This window comes from Gopherus evgoodei, chromosome 2 (genome assembly GCF_007399415.2).
Source record: "Gopherus evgoodei ecotype Sinaloan lineage chromosome 2, rGopEvg1_v1.p, whole genome shotgun sequence".
NCBI lineage: Eukaryota > Metazoa > Chordata > Testudines > Testudinidae > Gopherus > Gopherus evgoodei.
This window is the reverse complement of record NC_044323.1, coordinates 89,141,993-89,163,184: the sequence shown is the minus strand read 5'-3', so window position 1 is coordinate 89,163,184 and position 21,192 is coordinate 89,141,993. Positions and strand designations below refer to the sequence as shown.

General features: G+C 42.9%; 1 protein-coding gene across 1 annotated transcript in view; it reads right to left on the bottom strand.

The window, feature by feature from the left end:
• Positions 1-21,192, bottom strand: part of AVL9 (AVL9 cell migration associated) — an 87,284-nt gene that overhangs the window by 52,717 nt on the left and 13,375 nt on the right. Inside the window, exon 2 of the mRNA XM_030551325.1 lies at positions 5,818-5,938. Within this exon, the coding sequence (XP_030407185.1) occupies positions 5,818-5,938 (121 nt within the window). The remainder of the gene's footprint in view (positions 1-5,817; positions 5,939-21,192) is intronic.

Here is a 21,192-nt window from a genome sequence, read left to right as displayed (position 1 = left end):
ATGGACAGCTGCTGATGCTTGAGATGGAGAAAATAGTCTAATATAAGTGGCACAGAGGTGAGTGTCAGGGATGAATGATGCCAAGTAGAAGAGATTTTTGATCTGGTCAGCACAGCAAGGTAGGCAGTCCTGGTGGAGGGCTTTCTACTGCCAAGGAGGACTTGTCTAACCAGGTCTGAGCAAGAGAGCTCCGTCGAGGTCAGCATGGAGCTTCCATAGGTGCAGTGACTTGAAGTTTGGGAGCTGAAGCTGACAGTGATCCTAAGTTAGTAAGTCTGGGAAGAGCGGCAAGGTGACTGGAGCTTCCACGGACATTTCCAGGAGTGATGTGTACCAGTGCTGGCGGGCCTGGCTGGGGCTATCAGTATCACCGAAGCTTGTTCCCTCCATATCTTGAAGAGCACCTTGGTGAATGAGAGGGATAGGTGGAAACACATAGAGAAGATAGCCTCCCCATGGGGAGGCGGAATGCGACCGCGATGGAGCCCGGGCTATGATTCAGCAGGGAGCACAACTGCTGGCACTTCCTGTTGCGTCATGTGGCGAACAGGTCTATCTGGGGAAAACCCCACTGATGGAAGACTGCGTTTGCAACATCCGGGCAAAGGGAACACTAGTGGCCGTGGAACGACCTGCTGAGATAGTCCGTGAACTTATTTTGTATTCCAGGGAGGTGTGATGCTTGCAGATTTATCGAATGGTCTACACAAAAGTCCCACAGCCCAGGAGAGAGAAGCACTCCCCCTGCTCGTTTGTTGATATAAAAATATCACCGTGGTGCTGTCTGTCATAACTGATATACATCTCCCTGTCAAATGGGCTCAGAAAGTGTCATGCGAGGTGCACCGCTCTCAGCTCTCTTACACTGATCTGGACAGAGTTCCCCCTGAGACCAGAGGCCTTGTGTCTTGAGGTCTTCCAGCTGTACTCCCCAGCCCAAGGCTGACATATCCATCACTAGCGAGACGGATGGCTGGGGGCTGGTGAAGGGGACCCCTGCACATACTACCTATTGGTCAAACCATCACAGGAAAGAGTCGAGTACCAGGCAAGAAAGGGTTAAGATCCTGTCCAAGCTGTCCCAGGCTGGCCAATACACAACCGCTAGCCACGACTGAAGAGGTTGAAGTCTGAGTCTGGCATGCTGTACTACGTAGATACAAGCCGCCATGTGTCCCAGAAGTTTCAGGCAATTCCTTCCTGTGGTGGTGGGGAACTGCCTGAGACCTCGTACGATGTCGCCAAGCGACCGAAGCCTTGCTTTTGGGAGGTATGCCCTAGCTTGCGTCGAGTCCAGTACTGCCCCTATAAACTCTATCCTCTGAACCGGGGACAACTTTGATTTCCTCTAGTTCAGAAGGAGGCCCAGTTCATCGAATGTCATTCTTATGAAGTCGAGTTGTGCCTCCTCTTGAGACCTGGAGCGGCCCTAGATGAGCCAGTCACTGAGGTACTGGAACACCTGTTCCTGCCACCTGCGCAGAATTGCAGCCACAACTGCCATGCATTTGGTGAACACTTGAGGTGCTGCCAACAGGCCGAATGGAAGGACTCTGAATTGGTAGTGAGTGTTGTTCACCACAAACCTGAGGTATTTTCTATGGGACAGAATTATTGCTATGTGAAATTACGCATCCTGCAAGTTAAGGGTGGCATACCTGCCTCCTGGATCCAATGAAGGGCTCATGGAGATCAAGGAGACCATGCAGAACCTGAGCTTCTTCATGAACTTGTTGAGTTCTCGCAGGTCTAGTTCTCACAGGCCTCAGCCTACCTTTGGCTTTCAGTTTTAGGAAATATCGGGAATAGAAACCCTTGCCCTTCTGCTCCTGAGGAACCTCTTCCACTGCCCCTAGCAAAAGGAGCGAGTGCCCCTCCTGTATAAGGAGTTGCTCGTGAGAGGGGTCCTTGAAGGGGTGCAGGGAAGGAGAGTGATGGGGAGCGAGCACAGAATTGGATGGAGTATCCCCTCTCTACTGCGCGGAGCACCCAGTGGTCCAAAGTGATACAGGACCGCGCATGGTAGAAAGGGGACAGTTGGGACAAAAAGGTGAGGTGGGGTAGATCCAGTTCTTGTTCTGGTGTGCCATCCTCGACCACACCTTCAAAAGGCCGGTTTAGGGCTAAAAGGTGGCTTGGGTTGGCCAGAGCCCTGGCCTGAGGACGGGTGCAGCCTCTTTCTGCAGCTCCATTCCTCCTCCAGGACCATCCTGTCTGTTTTGCTGGTAAAACCACAGAGGAGGCCGCAGCCTGAAGTGCCTGCGCTGTGTAGCAGGGGTGGCGGGTGTATAACCAGGGACTTGAGGGCGGCCCTGGAGTCTTTTAAACTGTGCAGTTTCCTGTCTGTCTTTTCCGAGAATAGGGCATGACCTTCAAAGGGTAGATCTTGAATGGTCTGTTGGTCTTCATGAGACCTGAAGCCAAGAGGATCTTCTCATGGTCACCCTGGTAGCCATGGTTCGGGTGGCGACATTGGCATCGTCAAGAGCCAACTGCAAGGAGGCCTTAGAAATGAAATTTTCCTTCCTCTACCACGGCATTAAATTCAGAGCGGGAGTCTGGTGGTAATAGCTCATCAAACTTGGCCATCGCTCTGCAGGTGTTAAAGGAGTAGCTACTAATGATGGCCTGCTGGTTTGAAATGCGGAGCTGTCAACTACTGGTGGAGTAAACTTTCCTCCCAAAAAAGTTCACCTTTTTTGCCTCCTGATTTTTAGGGAAGGGTCCCTGAAACACATGACGCTCCCTTTGGTTTGCAGCATCCACCACCAAAGAGTCGGGTGAAGGATGAGAATAGAAATGCTCGAATCCCTTTGAAAAAGCATCTCTCATTTCTCTTATCTGAAGGGGGGCAAAGAAACCAGAATATGCCGCAAAGTTTTTGTGGTTTCATTTATAAACTTGATGAGTCTGGGCCACCCTACGCAACAACAGTTGCAGGATCTTGTTATCCTCCAAGGCTGGGGTTGTTGAAGTGCCCGCAACGGCCTCATTTGCAGAGGACATGGACGACAGCACTGGCATGTGGCCTTGGTCACTGCCCTCGGCACCAAGAGGTTTGTGCTGTTCGTTAGGTTGCTCTATTGCTGGCGCCATGGTACCACAAGGCCAGCACCAGGATGGTTGCCAGCACTGAGTACTTAGCAGCAGGCAGAGGTATCAGCATAGTCTCGAGTGCCAGCTGCTCTAAGGGGGCGAAGGATGCTGACACGACCAACGCCGACCTGGATCTTGAAGCCTGGCTCTGACCTGGGCTTGATGATTGGACTCTCTGGGCCTAAAAGGCCAGTGACCTGGTGGTTGCCACTGCAGTGGCCAGGGCGCTGGAGGATCTAGACCTCCTGCTGCTGGACCTATTTGAGCACTAGGACTCCACCTCAGACTCTGAGATCTCCAAAAAGGAAGACTACTGAGGAGCAGTACTGGGTGGTGTCAAGGAGTGGTGCCGGGCCTCTGGAGATTGGTGCCGTCCCCCTATATGGGCGGTCAGCATCGAGGAGTGATGCAGCGGAGATGGGGAGTGGTGTGACATTATGGCCAGCTTGCCCCTACATAGGATAGGAGACCGAGTTATCACCAGTGCCTCATCCCTCCTTGGAGAAGATGGTGCCGTCAGGCAAATAAGGGCCTACGCCACTTCAGAAGTCTCTGTAGTGGAGGGGAATTAAATGTCCTGGCCATGACAGTCTGGAGAATGGTAGTGGGCCAGACTCAATTGGACCTCTTGCAGGACAGGAGTCGACAAGCCCCTAAGAGGCACTGGGCCCGAAGCAGGCTAGATGGGCTGAGGCCTCCCTGCCACTGGCTCCTTAGGCTTAGAAGGGGGACAGCGTCCCCTCTCCGGCTTCCTTTTCTTCTGGGGCACCGGGGACGAAGATCAGTGCCTGTCAGAAGTCTTATGTTCAGCGCCATGTCGGTGCCGGGAGTTCTTAGCCGCCTTTCTTGGAGCTGGCTCGTGCGCTGTCGGCACCAGTGCACTGTGCACGGAGGCGGCAGTGCTCGGCATGGGCTCCGCCAATCAGGGGCTGGACTGCAGACAGAGTGCTGCCTCCACGAGGAGAATTCTGAGTCTCTGCTGGAATCCTTAAGGGTCCTCGGCTGAAACCCCTTGCAAATGCGGCACTTGTCATTTTGGTGACTCTCGCAGAGGCACTTCAAACAAGAAGTGTGCAGGTCACTCTTTGGCATCACTTTACTACAGACTTCACACGACTTGAATCCCAGTGACCGAGGCATGCCCCAGTGTTGAGGAACGAAACGGGGGAGGAGGGGAAGGGGAGGCGGGGGAGACCCTGGCAACGGAAACTTAGGGAAACTAACAACACTATTAACAAACTATATAATAATAATAAAATATATGGAGATATACCTGTCTCATAGAAAGGTCATTGAGTCCAGTCCCCTGCTTTCACTAGCAGGACCAAGTACTGATTTTGCCCCAGATCCCTAAATGGCCCCCTCAAGGATTTAACACAGAACCCTGGGTTTAGCAGGCCAAAACTCAAATCACTGAGCTATCCCTCCCCACCAACTGACAATGGAACACTGCTAAAGGCACTTGCAAAAGCAAGAGTGAGGGAAGTTCCAGCTAGCTGTCTCCGGTGGTAAGAAGGCACTGAGGGGGGATCAGGTCAGCAGGGCCCTTTATGGGGCACCATGAAAGCACAACTTCAGGGGGCACCCAGGCCAACCCTATGGATACTGCTAGGGTAAAATCTTCTGGCTGTCATGCACATGGTGCATGCGCACCTGACTGGAATTGACATGAACGAGCACTCGAAGAAGAAACAGACAAATTGACTGTATGTGGCACCACACTACATAATGAAAGGCACCACGGTACATAAAAAGTACTGTCACAAATGCACGAAGACAAAAATCTGGAATGAGGAAAAATATTTTTCCTCTAATCTTTCAGTTACAGGACTCTTTGGCATTACTTGTAAAAGTAAAACATTTTCAAGAGTTCATTTTAAAGTGATCCCTTTTTCTCCAGCGCCCATAGTGCTGTTTTGATACTGATTCAGAATTTGAAACTGCAAGACAATAGGACTTGTGTAAACTGATCCTTGGTTTCTCAGAAGGCTGGCCGTCTTGAGGAGGAAGATTAAAGCAAGATTAAGAGAAAATTTTTAAATAAAATATTTCATTTTTCCATCTATAGACAGAGCAAAACTATCTATAGATATATTTACCTATAGACTGCTATGCCTTGGCTAAGTCCCACCTTTTCATTCTGAAGGCCACTACTCTTCATAGCAAGTCCTCCTGCCCTTTCATGGTTGGTTCTCACTATATGATTTCTGCAGACCATCAAGGATCTGTAGAACACATTTTGAGAACCACAGATCTATTTAAGCAAAAACAGATTGCTTTGTTCATACGCTTTTGAATACTTTTTCTCCCACCTCCAAAAATATTTTATGGACCAGATTTCCTTAATGAAGGTTTCGGGGAGTGTGGGTTATTTTATTTTATAACCATAGGCAAGTGAGGTTGTACCCTTTAAAGGAATCCCCTGTACTGAGTGAAGATTTCCTGCTGCTGCATTCTCATGATCAGCGTTCAGTTTGAAAGCGCAAATATTTTAAGTTGCTTCTTTTTACAGATTCCATTTCTGTAAAATCCATTTCTGCAGTTGTGGACTAAACTGCAAAATAGAGATTAATATAATTCAAGTAGTCAGAAGCCTGGTTAATTAATAGTTCAAGAGTCAGGACTCTTTTCCCTCCAGTAGAAGCACACAGGAGGACCCTGTCTTCAGCTACTGCCACAGACCCTCACTCAGATGCTGTAATCTCATGTTTGCTTTCTTACCTTCTTGATAGTTGTGAGCTCCATCTGGCAAGGCAAGGAAAGGCAAGTATTTCCATTCTTCTGGTAAACTATGGCTGTCATGTCCTTCTCCTGGGATGAGGGGAGGATAGGAGAATTCAACCTGAAGAAAAAAACAAAAAAGACCATGTTACCAAAAACAGAAATACATAGAAACTGCCACACCAGCTCAGTCCAGTGGTGCCTCAAGTCCGAAATTCTGTCTCCACTGAAGGCTAGAACCAAGTGCTTCAGTTTAAGGTGCAAGAAATTCCATTGTGGACAACCTGCATGAGGGTCTACATCCTTTATACCATCTACTTGTGGATGATTTCACTACAGTAAAACCTCAGAGTTACGGGAATGGGGGTTGTTCGTAACTCTTAAAATGTTGTTCTCTCAAAAGTTTACAGCTGAACATTGATTTAATACAGCTTTGAACCTTTACTATGCAGAAGAAAAATCCTGCTGTGACGGACTGGATCACAGAAACACCTGGCTGGCTGCCAACTGATGTGCCAAGACTACTTCAGCCCCTGCTTTCCCTGCCAACTTGGGACTCCAGCACCCTGTCTGTTGAGCCAGGCATGCCAATCTGCTCCAACACAGACCAGGGTCTGAACCACGTGCCCCAAAGCTGCAGACTTAACTGAAAGCAGCTTAAGAAGTGTTCCTGTCTTTAACACTCAGATGCCCAACTCCCAATGGGGTCCAAACCCCAAATAAATCCATTGTACTCTGTATAAAGCTTATACAGGGTAAACTCAAATTGTTTACCCTCTGTAACAGTGAGAGAGGTTTGCACAGGTGTTTGCCTCCCCTCCCACCGGTATTAATACATACTCTGGGTTCATTAATAAGTAAAAAGTGATTTTATTAAATACAGAAAGTAGGATGTAAGTCATTCCAAGTAGTAACAGACAGAACAAAGTGAATTACCAAGCAAAATAAAATAAAACACCAAGTCTAAGCCTAGTACAGTAATAAAACTGAATACAGATTAAAATCTCACCCTCAGAGATGTTTCAATAAATTTCTTTCACAGACAGGACGCCTTCCTAGTCTGGACACAATCCTTTCCCCTGGTACAGCCCTTGTTCCAGCTCAGGTGCTAGCTAAGGTATTTCTCATGACTGCAGACCCCTTTGTTCTGTTCCACTCCCTTATATATCTTTGGCACAAGGCAGGAATCTTTTGTCTGTCTCTCTGAATCCCCACACCCTCCTTTAAATGGAAAAGCAGCAGGTTAAAAATGGATTCCAGTTCAGGTGAGATGATCACATGTCACTGTAAGACTTCATTACCCACTTGCCGGCACACACATATACAGGAAGACTTGCATGTAAAACAAAGCCATCTACAGTCAATTGTCCTGATTAATGGGAGTCATCAGGGTTCCAAACCACCATTAATAGCCCACACTTTGCATAACTATAATAGGACCTTAGAGTTATATTTCATATTTCTAGTTTCAGATGCAAGAGTGATACAAATAGGATGACTACACTCAGTAGATTATAAGCTTTGTAATGATATCTTACAAGAGACTTTTTGCATAAAGCATATTCCAGTTACATTATATTTACGCTCATTAGCATATTTTCATGAAAGCATATAGAGGGCATCATCACAGCAGCTTTCCCTTTATTTTTAGTAGTTTTGGTTTAGTACAGTACTGTATTTGCCTTTTTTGGGGGGGGGTGTCCCTCTGGTGCTGCCTGATTGTATACTTCCCATTCCAAATGAGGTGTGTGGTTGACTGGTCAGTTTGTAATTCTGAGGTTCTACTATATCTATATTTATAACTAAGTACTATTTTGAATAGTATTAAGACCTTGCCTTCGGTAATCTCTTGGTGCAATAAGTTCCACAGGTTAGTGGTGTGCTAAGAGTATTTATCTTTATCAGTTTTAAAAGTGTTATTTTTCAATTTCATTTGAAGACCTTTTGTTCTTATACTGCGAGAGGAGATAAATGAGAACTTCTGATTCACTCTCAGTATCTCATTCATTATTCCGAATACCTCAATCATATCCCCTATTCATCATCTTTCTAGTTAAGAATCCTAATCTTCTCAATCTCTTTTCACATGAAGTCTCAATATACAGCTAATCATTCATTGCCCACATTTAGACCCCTTCTGTATTTTTGGCATGTATTTCTAGAGAAGGGTTGACTAAAATTGAGCAGAGTACATTCAAGAGGGAAAAACATAGCATTTAGTTATATAATAGCATTATTAGATAGTCAGTACTTTCTATCCCATTCTTAATGCAGCCTAACTTTTTATTGATCACCTCTATACATCAAGTAGATATTTTCATTAAGCTGTTCCGTAATACTTGGGTCTTCTGCCTGACTGGTTACAGTTAAAATAGAATGTAAAAATGAACAGAGCATCTTATTTTGTGCAGTTGAAAATCTACACCTACTATATGGTTTTGAGGGTGGAAGGAAGATGTTTTCAATTTAAGTGCACAAATCAATTTGTCAGCGATGAAAGAGAAAGGATGACCCTTAAAATGCAAGACTCTACAAAAGTAACAGTAGTGGAGACTAATCAAGCAATCACTGAAAAAGTGAGTGAGATGGAGGTTCTGCTTTACAGAGTCACTGACATTATGGGTACTATCTAATATTGCCAATTAAAAAATCCCACAAAAATTGTTAAATGTAATAGTTAAATCAACTTGTTGCAATGAGGGAGAGTGAGCTCTAGCCAAATCTCCATTTATCAGTAAAGAGAGCACAGATTATTAAGTGAGAAAAAATAATTTCTGTTAGATGTTCAACTGAAGATCAATTAGTTGTCAAAATTCTAAAAGTATTTTTCAGACATTGTAAACTTCCATAGAAGAGCATGCAAAATAAATCATGTAGGAAATAATTTCAATAGTATATGGACAATCAAATTTAAACCCCAATAACAACACTGGAGTGGGAGGGGCAGAGGGGAAATCAAGAGTAGGAGAAATCAGTAGGAAAATAAAACAGGAATCCCAGTATGTCACCTTTACTTCAGATACTGTTGTGTGACACATCTATATGGGAAAACAAACAAACAAACAAAAAAAACAGCCTCACAACTTGCAGTGTTGGTTTCAAATTTGCTTATTCCTGAGTCATACTGTATCTCTCACCATCATATGCAGGAAGAGCTACAGGCCATGCCAGAGAGAAATCAAAGCTTCCTAAGACCACAGCCACCCTGCACTTAACACTATACAATCTTCTCACAAAGTGCATGAGAGAAGGAGGGGGGGGGACAGAAAACAACTCATTTAAAGATAATCGCATTCCAGGATTCTACTTAAAATTCCTTTCTACTGAAAATATATAAAAGATTGCTTGTTTTGTTCAAACTCAGCAATCGAGATAAACAGGAGAAGCATTTGGCTTCCAAATGAAAGAGGAATAACAGAATGAGACAATGCATCAATGAAGTAGCAAATGTCTGCGATTTGATAGATTGTCAGTAAAAACTCATATTGTATTATATACCTTTCAAGTTATAGACCATGAAATTACAGCATCATAAAGAGTGCTGGAGCAGTTACAATGGAGAAAGGGATTTAGAATGTATAATTTGATTCTGTTCCAAAATTCAGACATCCTGGCTGCAAACAGTAACTGTTAACAAAAAATATTACTAGAATGAGGAGTATGGTCATTCGCCTTCACGATATAACCTTGGAAATAGAAAATAAATTTTAATACACAAATGTTTGCACAGCATTGTTCCTCGCAAGGAAAATACTATAATAAGGATATGGAAGTCAGTACCCCTGATAGCTTATAAGTGATAGACTTATTAACTTCTAAACAAACTGAAGAACTTTAAAACTATATTGTTTGATTGTAAATTATATAATGGAATACCCTCAAACACTACTGACAAAATAAAAAGGAGAGAAAGAGAAAACTGGACAAATGGATAATTTAAAAAAGTTGGGCTGTCTAAAATTCTACCTGTGACTTTTTGGATGCCTATGTGTCACTGGAGTAAAATTTCAAATAGGTATTTGTATGCAAAAGAACTTCATGTGTACATAGTGATTATTAAATATCTAAAGACACACCTTAATATCTACGTTATTTGATATTTTTACTTCAGCGCCATCTAACAATTACATAACAGAAGTTTAAAATCCATGTACATATCAATTATAATTTAAAAAAGTATTTTTAGTAGTTTAACTATACACAGGGCTGGTAGCATGGCCTACTAATAAGATTGCCCAACAGTTCCCAATATGAGACTATTTTCAGTTGTTTATATTCAGCTTGCCAAAATATATCTATATGGGCTGGAATTTTTCATCCCAGATGTCTGCCTGAGGGGGTGTGTGCATGTGTATGTATATATATTTGGGGAGGGAGGTAGAAAATTTCAGCCATTTCCAAGAACAAGGCTAAGGAAAAATACAAAGGTTAAAAAAAACACCTTTTCTTTGACCTGGTGATCTTTTCTCTAGCTCCTTTACGGTTTGGAGAAGGAAGTTGGTTTTTGTGCCAGGGAAGTACACTTTGCCATCCCCATGAAAATCTGCCCAAATTTGGCTAAATTATAAAAACTCATGAAAAATTGCAGTTTGCACATGCTCAGGAGAAATTTCTTAGATCTCTGAAGATTCTGTCCATGCTGAGCATTCTCAAGCCTTTCATGGTGTTCATATGTGACCAGACTCTGCATGTGCCATTCCCACAAAAAGACTGAGTAAGCTCCAGCTCAGGGCTATGGGGGCATACGGGGATTTTTCCATGTAATAGCTGCTCAGTTTTGGTCCCAGAACAGGCACCAGAACTACGAGCCGGGAGCCTGTGGTCTTCTTGACACCCCTTAATTCAGCTCCCAGATGTGGCAGATTGTGACAGTTTTTAGTTACATGATCACAGGAACCCATGCCTCATTCAGTGTCCTTGATGGACCTGCTCTGGGGATAAGTGAGGGTTCTGTAGTAAAGGAGGCTGGTGCACGTAGGATCCCTGCCTCATTTGTTACAGAAGGCGGAGGGTGTGTAGTGAATGAGGCTAGGAACTGCAGGAACAGAAAGGATGGTCTCACAGTTGAATGCTGCCCCAGAAAAATTGGCTTCTATTCCTACTTCTGCCACAGAACTTGTGCGTGACATTAGGCAAGTCACTTACACCTAACTTTTCACAGATGGCCACAGATTGCTGAGCACTCACAGCCGCAACTCAAGTCAACAGGAGCTGTGCTTTGATCACGAAAAATAATGCTAAGTGGTCTGAAAAATTAGTTCATAGGAGTCTCAGACTGGACACCCAAAATTAGTGGAAGCTTTTGACCTTAATCTCGCTATGCCTCAGTTCCACCATCTGTAAAATGGGAATAATACCACCTATTCTCACAGGGTTTTTGTGAAGCTCAGTTAATGCATGTTTACGAAGCACTCGGATACTATTGTGATGAGCACCACAGACAAGCCCATGAGGAAATTAATAATTCTGTCTTCAGAGCAGGATCTGAACAATATGCAGTAAATAAGGTGTGTGGCCACACGCTGAACAATGAGGAGACAAAATATTAAGTGAGCATCCTCCATCCTATGCACTGAATGAGGCAGGGGTCTGTGGAACAAATAGTAAGTAAGTAAAGACTGTATCACAATGCATATGCACAAGGGGGCCAAACTAAGGTTGTACAGGCAAACTCAATAATGAATTTACTAAGTTTTGAGTGTTTGACTTTGCAACCTTAATAATCTTCTTTTAACAATGTGTGTGTAATTTTGTATAGAATGAAATAAGACCAGTAAAAAGCTACACTAAGAACAAAAAACAGCTATAAAAATGAAATGGTCTTTTTTTGTATATATTAAATCTATTTTAAAGCACAGATACATCATAATTTACAAAATCTATCTGTTCACCAAGACATTTTCTTGACAGAGAGTAGTTAAGTTGATGACTGGATCGTGTTGACAGGAGCACAATGCATATTTAACTCCATAATTTGTATTTAATTGATTTTGTACAAGCCTAAGTGCATATTATACAAACCCCATCCTCAGTTTCCTTATTTACAAATGAATTAGTAATTGAAAACATATGTCAATTACTAATTCACTGATAATCAAGGAAACTGAAGATTAAAGAATTTTCATAAAGCCAGTTAATCATGAGGAGCAACAACAAAAAGAGATAATGAGGCAAATACCTTCTATGCATATATTACTATTGTTTTGTAAAACACGTTTCTTCCTGTTGGGGATGCACCGTTAGACATTTTTGAAAATCTCACCTCAGAATATAGAGGGAGAAATCTTGGGCCCACTGAAACCAATGGGAGTTTGCCATTGAATTCAATGGGTCTAGCTTTTGCCTGGAATCTCTAATTAACACTTAGGTCAGGTCCACACTACAGCGTTAAATCGATTTAAACAGTGTTAAATCGATTTAACGCTGTAACCGTCCACACTACAAGGCACTTAAAATCGATTTTAAGGGGTCTTAAAATCGATTTCTGTACTCCAGCTAAACAAAAGGAGTAACCCTAAAATCGATATTACTAAATCGATTTAGGATTAGTGTGGACGGATATCGAAGTTATTGGTCCTATTCTTTTACTGAGCTACCCAGAGTGCACCGCTCCGGAAATCAATGGTACCCTGGGACCATGGACGCACACCACCGAAGTAATGTGCCCTAGTGTGGACGCGTAAAATCGATTTTATAAAACCTGTTTTATAAAATCGATTTTACTAATATCGATTTAAAGCTGTAGTATGGACATAGGCTTAGAACTACAGTTTCATTTTATAAATTATATTGCAAGGTTTGGCAAGTCACTCAAAGTTCTATCGCTCTAATTTGTATGACGTGAACCTGTTCTAAATTGGGAAAAGTTCTTTTGAATTTTTTTTCCTGCCTCAACAGCTAGGATAAACAGTTCAAGTCAAGAAAAGCAGCGCTGCACAAAAGACTCATTTTATTCCTGTTTAGAGGGACCATTCCATTGTAGATCAGTCCAAGTCAGAATGCAAGGCAGCATTTCTAAGCTTTGTTGTAAACAGAAATTTTAAAGGAAATTCTTTTTTCTTCTTGATATACTAGTCCTCGTGTAGTAGGATTAAGAAAAACCAGATCCCCTAAAGGTTTAATCTGAAGCACTTGTTAAAATTGTTATATTTAACAGAGTGAAAAAACAAGCCCCAGGTAGCATTACTGTCTATAAACACTTTGGGCACAATTCTTGCTTTATTTTAATACTTCCCTCCCATTGTATTGGCAAACAAACCACAGAATCAATGTTTACAACTTCAAACAGTTGACAGACAAAACAATGACACACCTACATCACAAATACTATTTAACTCTATTAGACAGGTACATATAGACAATATCAAATTAAAGTTTTCCCTTCATTTTAATAGATAATAAATTTGACTTTGCATTCCCTTTAACCTCCTTTTGGTTTCCCTTTCAGACTTTAAAAGCAGCTGATAATCTTCTCTGGATCCCTTTTACCCTCATGCCCCACCCTGTATCATCAAAACTATAAATAGGACAGCTACTTAGATATGTTACAGTGCCACCATTTGTCCTGCTATAGATATTTACAACTTGTCCATTAGAGTCTGCCTCAAAAATCTGACTTCCTATATTAATATTATATTCAGATACTGTAGCTAGTGTAAATAAATTAAATTAAAATATTCTTAAACACCCAACCCAAAACTCTACAAACAAAACCTTCATATTTGATTTCAGAAATGTTCGCATTAAGTGTTTTGAATATTCTTTGCTATTTCTCAATTACAGTTACTCAAAACATTTTGCTTTCATAAAGAGTACTAGTTTAAAAAAAAAGCAAATGAAATGGAAGAGTCCTTCAGGATCCTTTCCCTGCACACTATTCCTTAAAGACTAGTCAGACCAGTTACTTCCTTACCAGCTAAAGAAGGCTGCCTTTCCAGAAAGTCACATTTAGCTTAGGAGGGGACGGGAAAAGGGTGTTACAAGGATATCTTGCAAAACTCTTAAAGGATGAATGTGCAGTCTCTGTAGCAATCCTAAAGTTGGGGATTGGGATTTGAACACCATAACCCAGAGTGGAACACCAAGGTCTTGATTGTAGTCCACAGAAAATGCTCCAGTGAGAATTCCAAGTAGTACTGTCCCCCTCGGCAGGCACAACATCTCCTGGTGCTCCAGAAAACGCAGCTTCTGTCCAATACTTTCTCCCGCACATACCTGCCCCTGGCCAGCTTTGCTGGCTCATGCAAACAAGGGAAGCTGTGGCCCTACTCTCAACCAGCCACATCCACTTGCAGAAGTTACTTCCTGAGCACGGTGTGGAGGACACAAGAACTGGGGCAATGCTCCTTATGCCCTCCTCCTTCATTCACATAGGTTCCAAACACAATCTGCAGATTTGGTAAATATCTACGGTGCAGACTAGACATTTAAAAACAAACAAAAATGAGGAGAGAGGAGAGGGAAGGGACAGAGAGAGGCAAGCTCAAAAATATCTTATTTTCTTCTCTAAGTCATTGATTGGAATCCAGCCCAGGTTAATAGTCACCTAGACTTCAGGGTCTCAGGTGAAGGAAGTTTGGTGGTCTTGGTCCAGTTCTAAGTTGATAGGTTTCCACCTCACCAAAAAAACTGCATTATGATTGATTTTAACTTGTCCATCTTATTGGCAAGCCCAGCACAGAGGCATGGAGATAGGTATCTTCTCACCCTAAAGGTCATTTCTCCAGGAGCACACATTCGTGGGGCGGGGGAGGAATCATTCACTGCTACTACATAAGCTGTACCTGTCCTGTGGCTTAGTTTCTCAGACTGCCGACCTGGTACCTTTCATCAGCAGTAAACTCACAATCTCTCTCTCTCACACATACGTCTTTTAATCAGGCATCATACACTTGCTCTCTCAAAACTTAAATGTAAACACATTAGCACCAGTTGGTCATCTTGTGTCAGAATATCATTCCAAACTGAAATTATATAATGACATGCCAAATAGAGATGCTGTTTGGCAATGAAATCCAAGAAAGGATAATCATTGAAAAAATTTTAAAGCGAAAAAATGAACAGAACCAATATTGAAGAATCTGAAGCCAACTAATAAAATGAAGAAAGAAAGTCACAGGGTGACACTGGCCTTAACAATGCACCCATGACTCATCGGTTGACCCCAACTGGACTTAAGAGGGCAGTTGGGTCCTAGAAAGCAAAACAGCAGGTGACTCAGAGTTGCCTGAATGAGTCAGGAAATGGGCACGTGAGAGCTGCCTGGGAATGAGGTTGGAAGGTGAGAGCTGCCAGAGCTAGGAGACGATATGTGATTCCTATGGGAAGGCATAAGGCAGAAGAGCAGCAAGGAGGTTTGTCAGCTGACTTCCTTATATCATACCAGGTTACCATCCAGACCAATGAGTAGCTGTGTCACCCCTGCCCTGTAACCTGGGGTGCCCTTTACAATGCCTTGCAGCTGTAGCCTCCAACCTACACTGCTCACGAACAGCCTCCAGCATGTAAGTCATTTCCAGCTATGCCTGTGTGTGCTGCAGCCAGTCAGTCAGTCACACCTGGGTTCTTACCAGCTTTAAAGATTACTAGGGTGACCACAGCCCACTCCCAGTATCAGATTTTCCCCCAGAAACTTACGTCCTGTACTGGTCATCCCTCTCCTGTACAGTGATAATATGTTAAATCTGTTATTCCCTTAAGGGAATAATATGCACACAACTTGTTACCCTAAATGGAGTTACACAGGCACTTCAACCTGAACACACTGGATAAGATAAAAAAAAAGAAACAAGTTTATTAACTACACAAAGATAGACTTTAAGTGAGTACAAGTAATAAGGCATAAAAAGAAATAAATGGTTACAAGAAAAATAAAGGTAAGATGTTTATTAATACACCTCTACCCCGACATAACGGGTTCGCATACAATACTGTAAAGCTCTGACATGCTGCTCTGAGCAGCGTGTTAAGAGTGCCACGCTGGGCCGGGGCCAACGGGTTGGATATGGGGCAGAGGGTTTCGGGGGCAGTCAGGGGCTCCCCCACCCAGGGTCTAGGAGGCAGGAGCTAGGGGGGGGATTTTGGGGTCCCTGCAGTCCCAGAGTGGCGCAGGGGATTGGCAGGGGGCTGGGAGCAGCCCGTTCCACTTCTCTCGCCCCAGCCCCAGCTGTGTCGCTTAGGGGAAGGGGCTTGGGGGAAAAGGATCCCCCCTCGCACTCACTGGCAGCAGTGAAAGCAGAGAAGCCCAGCCCCAGCCCACTCCACTCCGCCAACTCCCAGCCACGGAGCTCCTCTTCCCGCCACAGGTGAGTGCGGGACCTTTCCCCAACCTCCCCCATCCCCAGGAATATGGCTGGGGCTGGAGCAAGGGCAAGAAAAGCAGAGCGAGCTGGAACCAGGCTGCTCCGCTTCCCGCCCCCAGTCAGTGCGGAGGGCGTCCTTTCCCCAACCTCCCTGCACTCACTGGCAGCAGAAAGCGGAGCAGCCCGGCCCCAGCCCACTCTACTCCACCAGCTCCCAGCAGTAGCGTTCCGCTTCCTGCCGCCGATGAGTACGGGTGGCATCCTTTCCCCAACCTCCACGCACTCACCGGCAGCAGGAAGCGAGGCGCCATGGCTGGGAGGTGGTGGAGTGGAGTGCTGGGACGACGGTGGTCCACTTCCTGCCACTGCCGGTGAGTGCCTGTCAGGGGGCGGGATGTGTGGATAAGGGTTGGAGCAGTCAGGGGACAGAGAGCAGGGGGGTTGGATAGGGGGTGGGGTCCTGGGGGTGATTAGGGACAGGGTCTCTGGATGGGGCGGTCAGAGAACAAGGAATGGGGGGACCAAAGCAAGTTTGATATAACACGGTCTCACCTATAACACGGTGAGATTTTTTGTCTCCTGAGGACCGCGTTATATCGGGGTAGAGATGTACCTAACAAACTATAGCAGATTCAAGCAACATTTCTCACCGCGTTTTCAGCAGTCTTATTGACTAAACTCTTTATGTCAAGACGCCAGTCCCAGAGTCCAATTGTTGTTTCCTTTGTCTTTTTCAGGTACAGTGAATGTGACTGGGGTGGGAGGGTTCCTTGGGTGCTTGTCCCTCCCTTTTATAGTTTCAGTCCCCCTCTTGAAAAACATTTCCAGCTGAGAGTCCAGAGACAAAAAGTCTATGTGGAAGGATGTTTCCTGCTTATTTTTTTCACCTCCTTTGTTTCCCCCTCTGCTTGATGATTCTGTTTACTGCTTAAATGCAAATTAAGGTAAGCACACATTCCTTCCTTTCATTAGGACAGACCTGACTTCTGCCTGGGCAGGGCTGTGGGGTTTGGAATATGTATTAATAACATCATACAGGGAAATTTTATAACTTCCCATTACAATGTTGCCACACGCATTTCCCCAGGACAAAAATGACCTGCAAATTATGAGTTTTCAAATGATACCTCACTAATCGTATTTTGTACAAACATTATTACAGTAGTGAGTAGAGTGGGAATACAGGGGTTTATTCTATCAACCTCCTCAAGCAGGAGAACCAGCGTCAGAGGGCTGAAGGCAAAACAGCAGCAAAGGGAGTTACCTGCTGGCTTCCAAGCTGGAAAAGGCTAATGGAACAGGAGTAATGAGAGATGCTCCCCTGGTGAGAATAAACACCCAGCAGACACGCTGTGGGGATTCCTGCTGGGAAGAGTGGCATTCCACTCCAGCCGAAAGAGCACAGGTGGCTGTCCTGGAAAAAGAATAGGAGAGGACTGAAGAAGAGCCCAAGTGTGACAGAAGATGCCAGAATGTGGTTTGTGGGAGCATCATGTCCTGGAATTTTAAGAACCCTATATACTGGGGTATAAGAAACAGACTGTGTTTGGAACTTTTGTTATGGATTTCCTAAATTATGTTTTGGTAATAAACCAGCCCAAGGAGGGTATTATTTAGGGAAGAGAGCTGTTGTGGAGTTACTGGAGATTCTGAAGGAAGAAAACTGAGGCAGGCCCATCTCTCATGCTTCAGCCTGCCAAAAGACGACACTCTAGGTAAGGCCACCTTCTCACAGAGCAAGTCTACAGTACTTCAGTGCAAACAACACCATTTTATGCTTACGTACGAGAATGCCAAAGTCCTTTACAATATCTAAATCAGCCTCACAGCCCCTAACATTCATATAACAGTAACAAAACACAAGTAACACATAGTCATTGGCTGAATCCTAAACAGATTCCAGGCATTCTGACTCCTAGACCCATGGCTCCTTTCCATTATTGAGGTTCAGTCCTTGTTTGGGGTTTTTTATATCTTTTTAAGTGTCACTAAAAGATGAGTGAGCGTTTAGAAAGAAATGCTTACCTATATGTGAATTAATGTCATGCAGTAATTCAGTTCCCACTGAGTTCCATTCACATGCATATCCATTTTACAGAGGTGTTCTAGGCTGAATTAATGTTTGCAAAGCGCTTTGAAATCTTTGCACTTAGATAGCGCTTTCATCCAAAATGTTGTTAAGATTACCTCTTTTACTGATCATCTATTCATGAGAGAAGGTGAAAAATAACTGGTACATAATACCATTTAAATACCTGCAACAGTGCTGAATTCTGTGTGCATCGGCTACCCATACAAAAGTACTGACGGACGAGTAAAAATTAATGTTAACGTATATTCAGTTCAAATTTTAAACTGAAGTTGACAGGTTATATAGAACTATAAAGGAATATTTAGTAGTCTTCTTGTAGTTCAGATGTTAAAAGAGGAAAAAGATCAAGTATGAAGTTGTACAAAGTAATATCTGGTCATCGTTTGTGGCTAGTATGGGACTTCAAAGAAAAAACTGCAAGAACATTGTTCTATTAAAAAGGAAAACTTGAACATTTTAAACATGTGTACATAAACTGCTAATTAAGGGAAATAATCTCCCGTCTGTGTACCTGTCTAACTACCATAAGTGCTAAAGAAAATGAACCTTGTGTGATACTATGTACAACATTAAAGTATTAAATATACCCCCCACACACACACACACACACACACACTTCAACATTCTGCTGTGTTTAAAATTCTTCACTTACTCTAAAAACGCCATTGAGAGTAGCCCTTTCAGATACAAAAATTAAATGCTTCTTACAACATTAAAAACTGTACAACATAAGAAACACATAGTTTGGCTAACACATAGCAATTCATATGGTGTTCTATGGCACTCATCACTGTAGGATTTCATTGCATCACACAGATTAATGATTTTATAATTGCAATACTCCAATGAGGCAGATAAGGATTACTACTCCCTGTTCCTCACTAGAAGTAAGTGATGTGTCCAGGGTCACAAAGGAAGCCAACTGCAGAACTAGGAACAAAAACTCAACCTGCTGATGCCTAGTCCAGTGTCTTAACCAGATATTTTTGTTTTAATTGTTCCTGAAACAACAGGATTGTATTTAAATCAATACAGGTATCTACTGTAGAACATCTAACTGCTACACAACAAATACATATAAAACATTAAAAGAGGTGAAAGAAAAGCCATCCAGCTCAAGGACACAGTTAGACAATGACAAACAAATGTAGCACAAAGGGAAACCCTTTGTAAGGCATGTGCCAACCCACAAAATGTATCAATTCTCCACTGGTGGGAGACTGGGGGGGAAAAAAGGTTAGCAAAAGCAAAAAAAATAAAATAAAAATCACATAATAGAAATGTCTCACCTTACTCCCACCAAAAATGCAAATAGGTCAAGAATAAATCAACCCCACAAGCAGCCAGAGAGTGACTCCAGCATACCTCCAGAAAGGGGTGTCACAACCTAGGACTCTGGAGAGAAGATCCACCCTACCAGATTGCAATTGCACAGCAGAGTCATAGGGCACGAGGTGAAAGCTTAAATATTTTGAACTAGGTATAAAAAGAACAGACCATAACCTTCTTTGCTTCTTAGCTGTCTCTTGTGTTTTAACCTGCTTGTAAAAGTAACTTGTTCAAAGGCAAGCATACAATTTCAGGATATTTTTCCACATGCTTTCTTTAGGCAAGTGGAAAATAGGCCAGGCACTGATTGCTCAGACAAATTTCACGTCACTGATGTCCTGTACCTAAATACAATACACTAGACTTTCTTTGCTACATGCATGAATGAGTATTTCTCAATTATAGAATGAGAGAATACATAATTTGGGAACACTGTAAAGTTAAAGTATTCTTCTAAGATGTAAGAAAACATGTTCAATTAAAAAATAACTCTTTTCAAGGATTACCTATGTTTCATACAGGTGTTTGGTTTCTTTTTTAAAGTTAAAATGGTTAATTCAGTGTGTGTTACTGCATCTTAGTGGGAAGAAGAATTTTCCAACTTCCTAAATTATGCACTAAATATAGGTGAAAGAACAAGTGCCACAGCACTGGAAAGATGGTATCACAGTGGCATTATCGAAAAAGGGTGATCTTACTCTGTGCCCAAACTGGAGAAGTATTATACTGCTATCAATCCGAGGCAAAGTACTGGCTACCATTATGCTGAATAGAACGAAGAATGCAGTGGATGAAATATTACAAGAAGAACAGGCTGGGTTCCCTCTAGATAGATCATACTGTGAACAGATATTCATCTTCGACAGATAATTGAAAAAGCTACTACTTGGCAAAAATTCATCTTAATCAACTTCATCAACTTTAAGGAAGTGTTTGATTGAGGAATATTGCTAGATGCTATGGGATACCGGAGAAGCTGATCAACAGAATAACGAGTTTATATGATGGAAGTAAATGCACAGTAAGAATGATATAGATCTGGGTTTGCTACTGGGGTTAGACAAAGATGTGGGTTATCCCCAATCCTCTTTCCTTAACAATAGGCTGGGTGACGAAGGGGCAATAAAAGGCATCATGGATGGTGCAAAATGGGTTAGCGGATGAGTTACACAACCTTGACTTTGCCAACGACTTTGTTTTACTAAGTACGACCTGGAACATAATGATTGCCCTTACATCAGAGTTAGAATAGGAAGCATCAAAAATTTTAACTTTATACAGAGAAAACCATGATTATAAAAGGAGGAATCTGGACAACAGATGCAAACTGTGACATATATGGCAATTTCCTGCAATACCCTGGACAAACCAGATTGAATTAAGTTAAATCTTACCAAATTAATTTACGTTTCACTGTGGTCTAGGCACTGTATATAATTTCATGGGGGAGGGGGACCATAGTCCTCCAGAAACAAAGAATAGTGGTAATTGGGCAAATTCACTCAGGTCCTAACACATCCTGAGAGGCACTAGCACTGGACAGACCTGCATTTACTGGTTCAAACTGGATTCTCTAGAGACCAGCAAACAAAGAAAGTACTTTTGAATAAATAACTGAGTTTATAGTGACTCAAGGCCTTTGTTGTAATAAAG